Here is a 15,626-nt window from a genome sequence, read left to right on the forward strand (position 1 = left end):
ATTGGTTATTGTTCTAAATGCTGACATGAATGGTGATATAATTTCTGTGGCTAATCTCATATTTGGATCAATCCATAGTTGAAATGATTGTTATATACAAAAAAAAAAGGTTGAAAAAAATTAAAATTTTCTGTTTTCATTCAAGTAAACATATTTACAGATTAAAAGATGACGTGACTTGCACAGAGGAACATTCAATGATAAAGTACCATACAGTAAATCAGTTTAATATAATTTTTGACAGATACAATAGTTCTGATAAATATGAAGTGTTACATTTGTTTAGCTTCAAAAAAGTGAGCAAAACCTTAACAGTTTGTGTAAAGTTTGCTATTTCCGTTCAAATGAAGTCCACAAACACCAGGTGTATATTTAATTACTACAACATCAGCTCAGTCATGGAGGGAATTAATGCAAACAATCACAATGTTGAACATGGCTCATGTAGGAATAGATGTACTTTCTTCACTCTGAGTGAGACATGAAGTGCTTTAAATCAGTGTTTCTCAAATGGAGGTACATGTACCTCTAGGGGTACGCGATGGCATTACAGGGAGTACTTAAGAGAGAAAGAAAATTAACAAATAAAGTGTCAGTCTTTGTCCCACTCCAGGCATGAGATAACTGGAAATTATAAAAACAATAGACAAATCTATTCAGGAGCCACTAAATCATCGATTTTCAAGCTTGAGGTAGGGACCCCTTGAGTTTAAATGGGGTCACCTGAAATTTTTGAAAAATTAATATAGATTTTTGGTATTTTTAAAATATATTGTTCTTTTTTTGAATTAAAACACAACCTTAAACAAATGTATTTCTATACTTTCACTTTGTGAAATAAAAATATAGTCAAACATGATCAAAAACTAAATAAATAAAAAAAAGACTTTGGAGTCACCCGATCCCAAAATGGGGTCATGATCCAAAAAAGGTTGGGACCCTTTTATACAAAATCAGATTCTTTAAAATGTGTTATATCACTGGTGCATTCCATCATTATGCTCTATAGTTGTTTTTGAATAGTTTTCTAAGCAAAATGTTGTAGTTGAACAAAGGGGAGGGGGGAGGGGGGGGGTACATGGATTCAGAAATAAGAGAAAGGGGGTACATGAGCCTAAAAATTTTGAGAACCACTGCTTTAAATAACCCACGTTCTGTAGTTTTACACACCATCAGATCAAACTGAATGTGGGGACATTCTGGTATAAAATATGAAGCTTTAAACTGAAGCAAACGTAACAAAGACTTAATTTATCTGATGTACATAAATATAAATATTTACATATTTACATTTTGATAGTATAACCTTCATTTCTCTAAAAAGGGCCCCCATTTGTTTGTTTTAAAATATCAGCACAGGTATGATTCAAACTCTGGCTAACGTCATTAGATTGTCTTTCAGATGTTAAAACCATCCACTGTAGTGATGTTCATATGAAGCTCTTCACTGATACACAACCATTTGATCACATTGCAATCAGGGAGAACTAGTTTTGAAAACATCCAAGGAAAGTGGTGAGGGGTCCAGTGTTACAAATGTGGTCCCGTTTGTTCTTTATGGGTAGATTTCAAATATATTGATTAGGAGAAAAAATATTTTATGGATTCTGTCTATTTTACCATAGATCAACACTGCCCCCCTTTCAAGCCTAATGTACTTAAAACATATTTTCTGTTCAACCTTTTGTTTTCTCTTCCAATGCAAAGATGTTCCACAGACCACTAACACACTCCAACATGTGGCTGATTATGCCCAGCGTCCACTGGAGACAAAACTTCTGCTGAAGGAAAAACTTGTGTCTGAACTCTGTTGCTTTCCCCAGGCACCAAAAGGCACCACGATGATTGTGCTGTTGTCTTCTGAGCCGTAGTGAAGAGCCTGGAAGAGACAAGCGTAACATTACAAAATGTATTTACTAGGGCTGGGACTTCACCCACGTTAACTGCGATTAATAAATGACAGAAAAATATCGCACTGAAGAAAATTTTTTTTTCTTCAGTGCGTTTTTTTTTTTGCGCTCCAATCAGTGCTGAAACTTTCTCATCGCACGAGTGGCCAGTATAGCTGTAATACTGACGCACAGACTACAATACAAGAAACAAGAACCCGGGGAGAAGTCGTTGCTGTGCTTTGTTGGCATTAATTTGAGTTCATAAACTGCGTAAGAAAGAGTTTGCCCATCAGTGGAGCTGTTGCAGCCCCAGCGAGGGTTGGGGTCAATTATAATTGTAATTGCACAATTGCTAATTCATTGCAATTATGGCATCATTATAAATGTAATTTTAAAAATCTGTTGTCGTAAATGTAATTGAGTTTAGATAATTGACTTTGTAATTGTCATGGCCATGAAAATTCTTTAAAAATTGTCAATTATAATTTAATTCAAAACTGGGGAAACATCTCAGTTCTATGTACAGTTTGTAAAATATGTTTCATATCAAGCTTTCTCACATTTTACCATTTAAAAAAAAATTAATTGAGGGGTATAGTGACACAAAAAAGGCTCAGATACCCACACCAAAAATATTAAAATCTATATTTTAATTGATTAGGAAGCCTAACAAGGTAACCAGTAGATAGGAAATAAATTAGATGATATATATTTGTTTTTTGTGTATTTTGAAGATGATTTAGGACCTATTATCATAAGAGATCAGAACAGAACAGAAAGCTAACACAATAGGAAAGTAAATCTTATTAGGTTATTTCAATTGTAATTAAACTTTAGTAATTGAGAACATAATTGTAATCGACTTTCTGAGGATAGAAAAATAATTGTAAAAAATGCTGGGCACTGTAATCGTAATTGAATTGCAATTGAACACGGGTAACTGAAAACGTAATTGTAACTGAAAAATGTAATTGACCCCAACCCCCGCTATCACCTTAATGCTAAATACGTTGTGGCTAGCACGAACTCTCGGACAGTGCTAGCTCTGACATGTTCCGAGCTGTGTTGCCAATCCACTCAACATGACAGGGTTTAGAACCAAAATGTACAAGTCCATGACTGACAAATGAACAAAGTCACTGGATAAATGATTGTAGTGGACAGTCGATCACTCTCAGTGGTAGAGGATGTGGGCGGGGCTAGAAGAGGTGCTACAGATAGCATCATATGACCCAACTTAGCAACTGCTATGTAGAAAGACTATTTCAAACTAAATTCATCAGCTTCATCAGTTGGTCTGTTTATTTTATACCAACTCTTTTGCAATGTTCAGTTTCCATTACTCTGGAATGTTCTGTACTAAGTACCATTTTTTTATTTGAATACACAAAAACACATTTGCTTTAGAAACTTTACAAAAAAATCCAGCAAACCATGAGTGTAGTTTACTTAAAGGTCCTATATCATGCAAAGCAACTTTTTTGAGCTTTTAAACTCGTTACAATGTTAATTCTTGATCAAAAACACCCCCAAAGTATTATTGGGATTCCTTCCTGCATCTCTGAGAAATCCACAATAATTCTGCGGCTTTCGGCTTCTCTGCCCTCGTCTGAAAAACGAGCTGCACGCGACACACCATCCGGCATCCATGAGTCTGTGACCATCATTTTACCAAAGACTGCTTGGTGAATCTTGGCCAGTAAATTACGTCTTCAAACCGGAGCGATTCCCACAATAAAACCCACTGATGGAGAGGCCACAGCCGTAAGTACAATAAACCTCTAGTGAAATGCTAGCCATACTCGCTTCTTTGTCTTTACATTGGAAATATATTCTCTGGAACTGTTTACAAAGTTTGGTGGGCTCTCGGGCTACCTCATGAAATGGGAGGCACTCACGGGGAGAGGCGGTGCTCCGACAAACCGCGCGTCTCAACTTCCAGGTAGAAAGAAAATAAGTAATATAGCTTAATAAATTAGTATTTTATTTTGCAAAATGTAAAATATTATCCATATGTGGCTGTAGTTGATTTTGGAAGGTCTTAATATAGCATGATATAAGACCTTTAAAATGAAGTTTGTGCTTTGTGAACAATGCAATCATGATATTTTGTTGTTTTAATTTATTCAATCATATACCAAAATCCATTTTAATTGAAAAACGTTGCTTCTCGTGTCAAATATTGTTATGCAATTAATTACAAAGTCTCTAATTAATTAGAATAATTATTTTTTAATCAAGTCCCACCACTAGAATTTACATTTCATTAGACTTGGACGACTCACTTTTCATATTGTCTCTGCAGGTAAAAGAAGTACAGCAGGAGTTCATGTGGAAGTTGTACCTGATCAGATATGCGCTGAGCTGCCTCTTTGGGGTCGTGGCACTGATTGATGACGTTGCAGATCTCCTGGCTGTTCATTATAAAGTTTACACCGTCTGTCGTCAATGCCAAGAATGAGTCATGGACATGGTGCAACTGAAACAAAGCAAGCAGCCCTTTAGTTTGGTTTATAGCATTCTAAAACAATTTCAAAAGGAAGAAAAAGATAGACAAAACTGACATTTTCAGGTCCACTAGCAGACTTACCAAAACTCTCTTGGTTTCTGGTTCAGCAATGACTCCCATCTTCTTTAGGTCAAAGTCTCCAATACTACGCGTCATTGCCAACCTGCCGTTGACATTAGGCTGACCCAGGCTGTTCCAGGTGATAAAACCGCCACTCTTTTTTATCCTGAAGGAAAGCACAAAAAACAGAGAAATGAAAACCATCAATAATAAAGCACGAGGTGCATTTGGAAGCAATTCATAACTAAAACTGTTTTATCGCTTCCCAAAATAAAAAGACAATTCCTGCATTGCAGATAACAAAATCTGACTTAGGTTTATTTATCAAAAACATGAAACAATTTGATGTTTTTTTTTTGTTTTGTTTTTTTTACAGTAAACAACTTTTTTTCCACATTACTGAATCACTAAAGTTATATTGCCAAGTAGAGTTTTAACGATACTGTGAACATTATATGAAAAAAAAGTTGTGCTCTGTGTTTGCTTTACTATCAAAGTATTTGGTCTTCATTACTTTGACATTACAGTCTATCAGAGATTAATGAAGCTGCCAATAGGACAGAAAATGCAGGATAGAATAAATGTATTTAAGTCCTTTCCCTGATAATCAATGGTGCACGAGGAGCAACTGTGTTCAAAGTTGAATTTAGCCGGAAAAAAACCATAAGAATAATAAATAATAATAATAATGAAAATTCTGTCCTGTGTTTGTCCGAAGGAAAATTTATGAATTTTTTACAGTTTTGGATCAAAACGTCACATTTGTAACAGGCCTCCTTCCATTTTTGACTGAAAGTGTAAAGAAAAAGAACGTTTCTCTTTGTGGCATATCGACTTGCTAAAAATGTCCGCTTCTTCAGTCTGAACAAGAATCAAACTGCACAATGCAAACCGAGGGCTATAAAAACTAGGAGTGTGACAATATCTCGATACAACGATATATCGCAATGTTTCGTCTAGTGATACGACATCAATTCACTGGCGCCAAACATCGATATTTATTTATTTATTTAAATAAACAAATAACCTTAGTAAAAAAAATAAGTATAAGGCCCGATAAAATCCTTGTTAAGGGAATCGCGGACTAAATCAAATGGACAGAATCGGCACGAAATGCGTCTGAGAGAAGGAAGGAACCTTTTTTTAATGGGGAATACGTGTTTCTGGGGAGCACTTATTAGGCGCGCTGCCCTCCCCCTCCTGTCTTGGCAGCATTAAACACCTAATCTACCTGAAACCAAGTTTAAACTGCCAAAAAACTACACAAATCATCACTGCCTCCTAAATACAAAGCCCACCAGTGCCTGCTTAACTTTAATGTGCCTCTGAAACTCAGTCTGCTTCTCGTGTAGAGCAGCACTCTGAGCAGCTTCACCTGCTCAGTGTGTTAACAATGTCTCATCAGAGCTACAGAAGATCCATGGGAAAAGTTGCATGTTGTTGTGGATGAGATCATCGATGCCAAGGCAATGCACTGACTGAAATGTTTATTTTTTATATGCAGTGAAATGTTCCAGTTTTCATAAAACAAGTTAATTCTGTTTGTTAAGCAGCATTGATATGTGTCCATGTTTACAGAGAAGTTGATAATACTAGCACTGAAATGACTATTTTATACATTCATTTTGTTTTAAATGATTTAAAGTTAATTTGCAAACATCATTACCCAATATTTTGGTGAAGCATTATTATGTCTTAGTCTTCCCTTAAAGACTTAAAGATAACACAAGGACATGTGACTAGTTGTGGTCAGTGTGTGTTAAGAAGAGCCACTGTGCTGTATACACTGTGTTTTACTTGGCTGTTATTCATGTGAAATTGATTGACAATGTTTTGTAATTCCTGTGAAATGGATTCAGTGCAGTAGATAAATTATGAATTTCTTCCGTGACACAGATATCGTGATGTATCACGGATGCAATTCCCCGCAATATTTCGATTATCGCCGTATTGTCCTATCGCGATATCGTTATTGCGGGCAAAAATATTGGGATATTTCATATCGCAAGGCACCTGGCGATACCCACCCCTAATAAAAACTCCGCAGTTACTCTCATTATTGTCTCTACAATGATGATATACACATTTTATTTCTAGTTCTTGCTAATTTCGTGGCCATACCAGCCTGTCATTGCCCGATCTCGTTAGATCTCGGAAGCTAAGCAGGTCTGGGCCTGGTCCTTGGGCAAGGCACTTCACCCACATTGCCTAGTATGAATGTAGTGTGTGGGTGAATGTTGGTGGTGGTCGGAGGGGCCGATGGCGCACCATGGCAGCCTTGCTTACGTCTGTCTGCCCCAGGGCAGCTGTGGCTACAATAGTAACTTACCACCACTAAATGTGGAGTGAAAGAATAATCCCTTAATTCTGTAAAGCGACTTTGAGTGTCTATGAGAAAGCGCTATATAAAATTGATGCATTATTATTATAATTAATTAAATTTGATGTATGCATATATCTCAATAGGCCATTAGTGCAAATGATTTTTTCCATGTAATATCGATAGGTGTTACTATTAAGGAAACACGTACTTGTAAAGATTAAAGCAGCATTTCCTTATAAAAATCTGGCCTTGCCACCAGTGCAAACCTCTCTTTCTCGTCCTTCCTTTCCGGAGTGTGGTCCACGGTGAGCTTTAGGGCTTTGCCTTTGCGACACAACATGGCGCGACTGTCCCCAACGCTGCCCACCACCAGCTCAATCCCGTCCCTCAGCAGGGCTACAGTGGCAGTGGTTCCTGCATTTATGCCAGGTACTACAGAGACAAAAAGGGAACCATTAGGGACAAAAGAAAAGAAAAAAAAAAAAAAACCAGGATTCACACAGACCGCCTGTTCACAACAACCACATGGTGTGTCGCACACACTCACATCCACACACGGCAACACAAACACATGGGTGGGAAGTTGTACAGAAGATTTACAGCCAACTAGTTTATATTAGAAGAGGCAGTCACATGCAGGCTGAACTCCTACAGCAACGAGTTGAGGTCCACGGCATGTTTTTAAACTCACTTTTATTTAAAATAAACTTGAAACTATTTCACTGATGCGCAGATCTACTGTGCATAAAACTGGGCTCAGTTCACATTGATCAATCGCATCTTCAATATACATTTTTTCCCCATTATTGTTATGAGTCTCAAAGCAGTCGCAGAGAAAATGTTGAGACATACTAAAGTCCAACCTCAATATTTAATTTAACCCCAAATCTTGCAAGCATATTTTAACTGAAGGGATGGAAAACCTAAATTTACCATTAAAAAAAAAATGGATGATAAATTGAGTGTCTATAGCAACGTTCCTCATCCAACAGTGGAGTCATTTGTTAACATAGCTCTAACTATGAAACATGCTGCTGTATTATGTCACAGACGACACACATCTGATAACTTTTCAAAATGACCCAAATTTTCACATGAAGCGGAGCATACAATCGGTGAGGGAAGAAACAAAGATAGAGAGAGAGAGAGAAAGAGAAGTGAGAGAAAGATAGGGAACCTTCCAGTAGTCCAGGATTTAGGACCCGCTGGACTCTCCAATATCTAGTCTCTGGTCATCCACATTGGTGCCAAGGGCCTCCAGCTCTGAGCTAGGTCAGCAGCTGCCGTAGATAACATGCACACACACATACAGGCATATTGGGACATTTCACACAGCGTGGCCAATCTGTGGCCACATAACAAATATGATCGATGTTCTAGTTTTAGCAGTTAGCTTTAATCAGCTATAACTAAACTAAAATGTATATACACAAGTCAGGCAAAAAAAAAAAAAAACCCTAACAAAAACACACAAAGAAAAAGCTACACATTTTATTAATAAAAATGTTTTTTTTTTTCCATTTTTTTGTTTTTTAATTACCCTTTATTTCTACTTAAGAATATTTTCGTAACAAAACACTTTTTGGATCAAGCAAACAAACAGATGGGTAACACATCTAAAGAAAAAAACAGTAACCCTTCATAGACCAGTGTTTTGAAGTTTAAATTTAGATGTACGGTATGTTGGCAGTACTCTGTATTCACCGATCTACACACTACTTTCTTTATCTAAAATGAATATGTGATCAAATCTTTGAGACCAACCCTGCACCTTATTTCATTCATATTCCAGGTCTTTCCTTTAAATTGTTCCCCATTCTGTTTGCATAAATACTAAGCTAAAAGTGTGTGTTCTACTAGTAGCTCATTTATTGTTCATGAGGTAATTTGGAACTTGGGTTGAAAAGACAGACCTCTAACAAAAAGTGCTCAGGTTATGTCAGTTGGGAAATCCAAGACTTCAAACCCTAGGCAAAAAGTCAATTAGGTTTGAAACCAGAAGAAGAAAAAAAAACATTTAGAAATGCACATTAAATATTATCAGTGTATATAAATATGTGATATAAAAAAAAATACCTACCATTTGGATAAAAGTGCAAGTGCTTTGCGAGAGCTTTGTCTACTTCAAGGAAGGCTTTGGATAGGACTAATTCCAGATCGTCTTCTTCCGCTAAAAAGTCCCTGATTCAAATCAAAAACAGAAATGAAATCAATAAATGGGAAAACATGGAATTTACAATTGTTGACTTGTGACAGACAGAGTATAAAGTGCTTACTTGATGAATTTCTTCATGTATTTTTCACAGAAATCAGCTGCCTCTGACCCGCCATGGCCATCAAACACAGCAAAGTACAGAATACTGTTGGTGACTTGGGAGACTTGGAAACGGTCTTCATTCTCTTTGCGTTGTCCAATGAGGGAAGCACAGCCGACCTTTGATAAACTCACTTTGGGAATAGGTTTGCCATAACGAATGCTGGGCGGCAGCAGGATGGGTTCATCTATACGGTTGTCCCATATGCCGAATGAGTCCCAGGTGGTGGGGTGGCCACTGCTGTCTGGATCAAATCGTGTGCTGCTGTGTCGACTTCCTGAAGGGACATAAATTTGCCTCCGGCAGATTGTAACCAGGGGGTGGCCGTTGTGCTGGTGCAGGAATGGAATCAATGCAGTTTGTAAAAGACCACTGCGACCCACATGAGGACCACTGTGTCTTGCCAGGCGCACGAGGCAGGCTGCTGACATCACCCTTGTAACACAATCCCGGGGGAAGTACTGGATCCACAGGATGAGCGATTAAACTCTGGTAAAACATGGATTAGATGGGCCATTAAGAATAAAACTCATGTGTAATTTCATTGTTGAATATTAAAATATCTCTTCCATACACTTGAACAGAACTAGTTTGTGAGATTAATAGCACTACTGCCTCAAGGGCAATGTGAGGTCACATTTATTTCGTTTTTAAAAAGTGAAAAATGAAAGACTAAAGAAACTGATAGAATTTAGTATTTTGGACAACTATGTTCTAAACTCTTAATTTATATTTGAGATAACTACCTCATGTGCAGTTAAAACAACATGTATAAAAATTAAAATAAATCGGTATCGGCCGGGCAGGCTTTTAAAAAAAAACATAATCGGTGATCGGCCAGAAAATTGCAATCAGTGCAACCCTATTCCAAACCTCAATTTAAACTGAAAAGACAAAAAAATTCTGCAATTCCTGCTTTTCTTTTTTGTAACATGCAATCACTATGTGTCAAAAGTGCTTTTAAATTCAAGTAAAGCAATCGGAGAACACAGGTAAACACACCCAATGTAAGTATTGAACAAAAAGTTAAGTGAAATATTTCAATCTCACTGCAGACCAAGCACACCCGAGTCAATTAACAAACAAACACAATGTCTGTTTCGTGCATACAAAGTCAAACACCAGTGGTGGTTGAGAAGCCCACTGGCGGCCCACCGTGTTTTTGTAAATAAATAAAAAAATAAAATAAAAGTTGACAGGAATTTTGAAATTGTGACTATTATGTGTTGTTATAAGCCATTTATTATTGTTATAGCCATTTTATTATTTATTTATTATTATCTTGTTATTTTTTATTTAGTTTGCAGATATTAGTCTAACTACTCTTATATTTATGTTTATACTTCTTTTTTTTTCTTTTTCTTTTTCTCTATTTTATTTATTTTTCTTTATTCTAGTTGATTGTTATTATTTAATGTTATACTACCTGAGAGAGCACAGGTCACCAAAAGAAATTCCTCGTGTGTATTCATTCACCCCTGGCCAATAAAGTTGATTCTGATTCTGATTCTGATTCTGATTTATTAACTACACTTAAACATAGAGTTTTACTAAAAGGCATAATCTTGAAATACGGTTTTAACAAATGCACAAAAAAAATAATACAATTAAAATAAATAATTGTTTTCACTTAAGATAAATCCTAGTGAATCTTAAAACAAGCCAATGCTGGTCACATTTAAAAGTAAAATAAATTAACATAAATAATAAGTGCAAATATGGCCAAGGGGTCAAACCAGGAACCTCAGAAGCTTTAGTGATTGACAAGCCTACAACATAAAAAAAACATGAACGCTATTAGTTATTTCATAATAGATATTTCATTTTAGTCAGTGTACTGCATTTACAGCAGATATTTGTTTCGACCAGCAGAGGGCGATGGTAACCCAGTGCTCGGTTGGCATGCAGCTATTCTAGCAATGAAGAAGAGATGCTATGCTAGCAGACAGAGCTAATAGAAAAACCTGACTTTTACAGATATTCACATAATATTACAGATGTCCTTTCGGTGCTAAAGGAGTAAGGATTCGTTTATGAACATGTTTAAGAGTAGTAGGCGATTCCAGTTTTGATGCACACAATGCACAGCAGTACCAGTAACATGCAAGTGGGGTTTCCAGGTTGGGGGCCCACTAGTGTCCAGGGGGCCCCAAATAGCCGCTTACTCTGTGTATAGGCTTCAAGTATCTTTTGAATCCTGCTAACAGACAAACATTTAAAAACAATACCATTTTGTGTGGTTTTCTGTGGGGTCTGCTGAAAAGTGCATACAACAAATTTAAATAAGAAATTCAAGAATATGTGTAAATAATTGTTATATATATATATATATATATATAACCCCCCCCCTCCCTCAGTTCCATTCTGGTGGTAACCTTGTGCTTAGTATTATATCCAGTGTTGCCCTTCTGGTCTGTTGATACTAATAATATGTATGTATGTAAGCTGTATGCTACTGTAATGGAGTAATAACAATACGTTTGAAACACATTCACAAAATCGGTAATGTCATTGAAGAAAAAGCTTGATTTTCACAGTACTATTACCGTCCTGTTAAACCCACATTTCATGCCTAATGCTCGACACAAACACCGTATTAATTAGGGGTGTCCCCATCCGATGTCAGCCAGAAAACGAATATTGAATTTGATCAAACTAGTATCTAAAATCTCCAATAAAGGCATTCCGATAAGCAGACAATTTTCTGCTCCAGCATTTCTATCCATAGGTGACTCTGGTTCACTTATCGAACTGTCTATCTTGTGCACTTCCTCTAAATTTGTAAATTGAATTAAAAATAATGGCTTATTAAAAATAATCATGGACTCTGTGAGTGAATGGTGTACCTCGTTAATTTACCTTTTCAAAGTGAGAACTCATACTGTCCTTTTCATACTGAATTGTTTGCACTTTAAAAGTATAATTTGCTTTTATTGGCTTTATTTAGGTTATTTTTTTCAGGGGCATACTTTATTTTTAAATGATTTTAATCAATTGTAGAATACTGTAGATATTATGTTGAAGGTTAAAATGTATGTAACCAATTGTCTGACTATTGTTCTCTGTTTGAGTAACATCACTTGATCAAGCCTTTTTTAACATGCTGCACTACAAAATAAGTAATAAAGTATATATGATTCGTGCTGAGATCGTATCGATACCGGCCAACACTCAATGCTGCAATATCGGTATCATATCGGAAGTGGAGTTGTATCGGGACATCTCTAAAATTATTAACAATCGAAAATTCAGACGCTCTGCTACCGTCGTTGCTTATGCAACATTTTGTGTGTTTGCAGCAGCCGAGGTGAAAACAAAAACACCGACATGGGAAACGTTATAGATCTCAAATTCGTGTTGATGTTGATTACAACTCAATGTTGTGTTAACATTAACACAAGTCACACAGATACCTGTGTATAATATAAAGACGTGGCATCAGCAGAAGACCCACTGTTAGCATTAACTAGCAGCCGTTAGCTGACAAGCTAACTGGACACGATATCACAGACAACATTGTAAGGCAAGGTGACACAGAAGAGTGGTGTGTAGGTTAAATTGGCTCATACCTCAAATATGAGAGATGAATTGAATATTTGTCCCTTTGCGATCTTCAGATCTCAATAATTACTGATCAGAATGAACGCCGCCGCCCTCGTCAGAAGCAGCCAGTGTGGAATGGTATCAAGCAAACCTCTGATGTGAGCCGAGCCAATCAGATTAATAGAAATGCATACGCCTCCGGTAACGCCCCTGTTTACAATGTATGTGATTGGCCAGCGATAACCTGACTGGCAGCTGCTTCAACCAATTGTTAAGTATCAGTCGCCAGCAGCTCTACGCCTAGCTGTAGCCAGAGCCGTATAGAGAGTGAGGCTGCGTTCTATTAGTCCCTCCTATCTCCTTTCCTATCCACTTTTCCATAACCCCGTGGACGACGTCACGGGGTTAAGGAAAGGTGTTAGGAGAGGAGCAAGGAAGAGGCCATCACGTTTGTTTAGATCAGGGGTCTGCTCTGGAGCCTAATGTGACTCTTATGCAATGGCTCCCTATAGCTTACAAAAAAACGATTGAAGTAAATAGTTATTTTCTCAGAGGTTTTTAATGATTAATGACAAATAAAATCAAGGTATAACAATTTGTTAACCTGAAAATAACTTCTCCTGCCACATCTACAGATCATCAACTTTCCCTGCACCTGTGGCTAACCTTAAGCTTAAAATCCATGATAAGATACTAAACCAACAAAAACACTATTCTGGAAGAAAATAGAGATTTTAATTGTGTGGGGACAGATTCATTTAACCACCAATGTGCTGGTTAAATATGCATGCTTTATGTGTGGCAAGAAATTAGCAATTAGCATTTGTTGACCACATGATCATGTGTTATCAAACTTCAAGTTACTTTTTATAGCCTTCCAAATACATTAACTACAAAAAGAATCTTCTTTATATAACACTGTGTTCGTGTAAAATGAGATACGTAAGAATTTGAAGATGCAAGATACTGTTTTATTTCTTGATGTCAATTTATTTTATTTTATTTTAAACAGTTTTTGAGTTTCCATTTACATGATCAATAAAAATTAAGTCAAATTAAAGCAAATATTATTCTATATAATTTTAACTTTATAGAATTTAAAACACTTGTTTTCATTGAGAAGGTTTTTTTTTTCGGCTCCAGGAGGACATTAATTCAGGTGAGATGAGGCAAAAAGGCTCCTTGTAGAGTAAAGGTTGCAGACCCCTGGTTTAGACAATCACACGCACTTCTACTATGACTAGGTGAGAGTCTGGTGCTGTGGACCTCATGGCCCCTGAAAGGCGCAATCTGTCGGCCGTAGGACGTGATCTCTACCATACAGAGTGCTCGGGCCCCCTCCACTAGATCTCTTTATGACTGTAAGTGGAGGGTGTTTGACGACTGGTGTCTCCAGGGAGGCCACATTCCTTTTCAGTGCCTGGTGGGTGTGATTCTGTAATTCCTACAGGGCCTGATTGACAGTCGCAAGGCCTTTTCCACTGTGAAAGTGTATTTGGCGGCGATCACCGCTTGTCACGTGGGCTTTGCGAACAAACCAGTGAGTCAACACCACTGATATGCAGGTTTATGAAGGGTGTGTGCAGGCTCCTCCCCGTGTCCAGATTGGTGGTTCTGGAGGGTCTTAAGGGACCCCTGTTTGAACTGATGGGTGAGACAGACCTGAAGTTCGCCTCCCTTAAGGCTGTCTTGTTACTGGCTCAGTGACATTCATGCGCTCTCAGTTCACCCATCGTGCGCTCAGCTTTCCCCAGGTGATGCGAAAATCATTCTGAGACCCAACCTGGCCTTTGTGCCGAAGGTTGTGGGTTCATGTTCTCCCATTGACCTGCTGGCATTTTTTGCCTCACAGAGTGAGCAGTGGCTTAATTTGTTGTGTCCTGTTCGTGCGATCCGCACTTACATGGACAGGACAAGGGGCCTCAGGAGGAGCGATCAGCTGTTCGTCTACTGGGCCAACCCCCCGTAAGAGGAAGCCTGTCTCTAAGCAACGTCTGTCACACTGGTTGGTGGAAGCTATTGCTTTGGTTTACTCGTGTCAGGGTCTGCAGCCGCCTGCGGGTCTGCTTGCACACTGGACTCTGGGACTTGCCACATCCTGGGCTTTGTTCAAGGGAGTGTCCAGGACATCTGTACAGCGGCGAGCTGGGCCTCGCCCCTCACGTTTGTCCGCTTTTACATGCTGGACGTATCTTACTGTCCTGATGTAAGAAGATTCCTGCCCCCTGGGCAGGAATCTTCTTGCATGTCTGCATGTCTGCATTCTGGGAGTTTCCATATCCCATAGTGAGACATCTCACAAAATATTATGAAATAGAACTATAGGTTACTTTCGTAACCCCGGTTCCATGAGTAGAATGAGTGATGTGTCACACCAGACTGCCCTTCTTTCTCGAACGAGGAGAAGAGGTTAGCTTACTAAGAATGACTCACACCTGTTCATCCCCTCCTTTTATAGGAGGTGGGAGGTTCTCCCATAGAACTGATGCTTCACCAGCCAATCAGGATTGGCAAAGTGAAATAGGTATTCTGAGAAATGTAACAGGGGCGACATCCCATAGTGAGACATCTCACTCATATTACTCGCAGAACCGGGGTTACAAAAGTAACCTATAGTTTCAAACCATAGAGGAAGTGTGAAGGCAACATTTCAGTTGTCCTGTGATTTAGACCCACAACAGTTGCTCTGCATTGATGAAGTCCACACTGAGACAGGAATGTATATAAAAAAAACATATTTAATAAACAAAAGAGCAAAGGATAAAGACAATGACCCTCCTCAACAGTAGGTGACGCGCTGAACCCTGAAAGATTAAAGCAATTTATTTTATTGCTGATGAAGAGGAAGGGGAGGGAGGGTGAAGGGAGGAAGAATTTTTGAAGGAAAATTACTGCTACAGAGTTCTGCTTATCAGAACTTTGTTGAGACTTTGAGCAGATTCTGGTTTTTGCTGGCACTGTGAATACAGTACAATCTGTACTGC

The 15,626-nt window shown here is 38.0% G+C and overlaps 1 protein-coding gene across 1 annotated transcript; it reads right to left on the minus strand.

The window, feature by feature from the left end:
* Positions 1 to 1,014: 1,014 nt before the first annotated feature.
* On the minus strand, positions 1,015 to 12,801 carry ppm1kb (protein phosphatase, Mg2+/Mn2+ dependent 1Kb). The gene is made up of 7 exons (XM_028445634.1): positions 12,669 to 12,801; positions 9,061 to 9,588; positions 8,865 to 8,965; positions 7,051 to 7,216; positions 4,483 to 4,627; positions 4,237 to 4,371; positions 1,015 to 1,879 (listed from the first exon to the last, which is right to left on the minus strand). The coding sequence occupies exons 2-7, from the start codon at positions 9,528 to 9,530 to the stop codon at positions 1,748 to 1,750; spliced, it is 1,149 nt and encodes a 382-aa protein (XP_028301435.1). The 5' UTR covers positions 9,531 to 9,588; positions 12,669 to 12,801; the 3' UTR covers positions 1,015 to 1,747.
* Between the last annotated feature and the right edge of the window lie 2,825 nt (positions 12,802 to 15,626).

The sequence above is a fragment of the Gouania willdenowi genome, chromosome 1 (genome assembly GCF_900634775.1).
Source record: "Gouania willdenowi chromosome 1, fGouWil2.1, whole genome shotgun sequence".
In the NCBI taxonomy this organism is placed as follows: Eukaryota; Metazoa; Chordata; class Actinopteri; order Blenniiformes; family Gobiesocidae; genus Gouania; species Gouania willdenowi.

Bases quoted from the DNA above. Each gene is read 5' to 3' on its own strand.
- ppm1kb (XM_028445634.1), bottom strand. From the start codon at position 9,530: ATGTCAGCAGCCTGCCTCGTGCGCCTGGCAAGACACAGTGGTCCTCAT. The intron at 7,217-8,864 runs GTAGGTATTTTT...TTGTCTCTGTAG, and splicing joins CTTGCACTTTTATCCAAATG to TACCTGGCATAAATGCAGGA. The intron at 4,628-7,050 runs GTTTGCACTGGT...GCTTTCCTTCAG, and splicing joins AGGAAGGACGAGAAAGAGAG to GATAAAAAAGAGTGGCGGTT.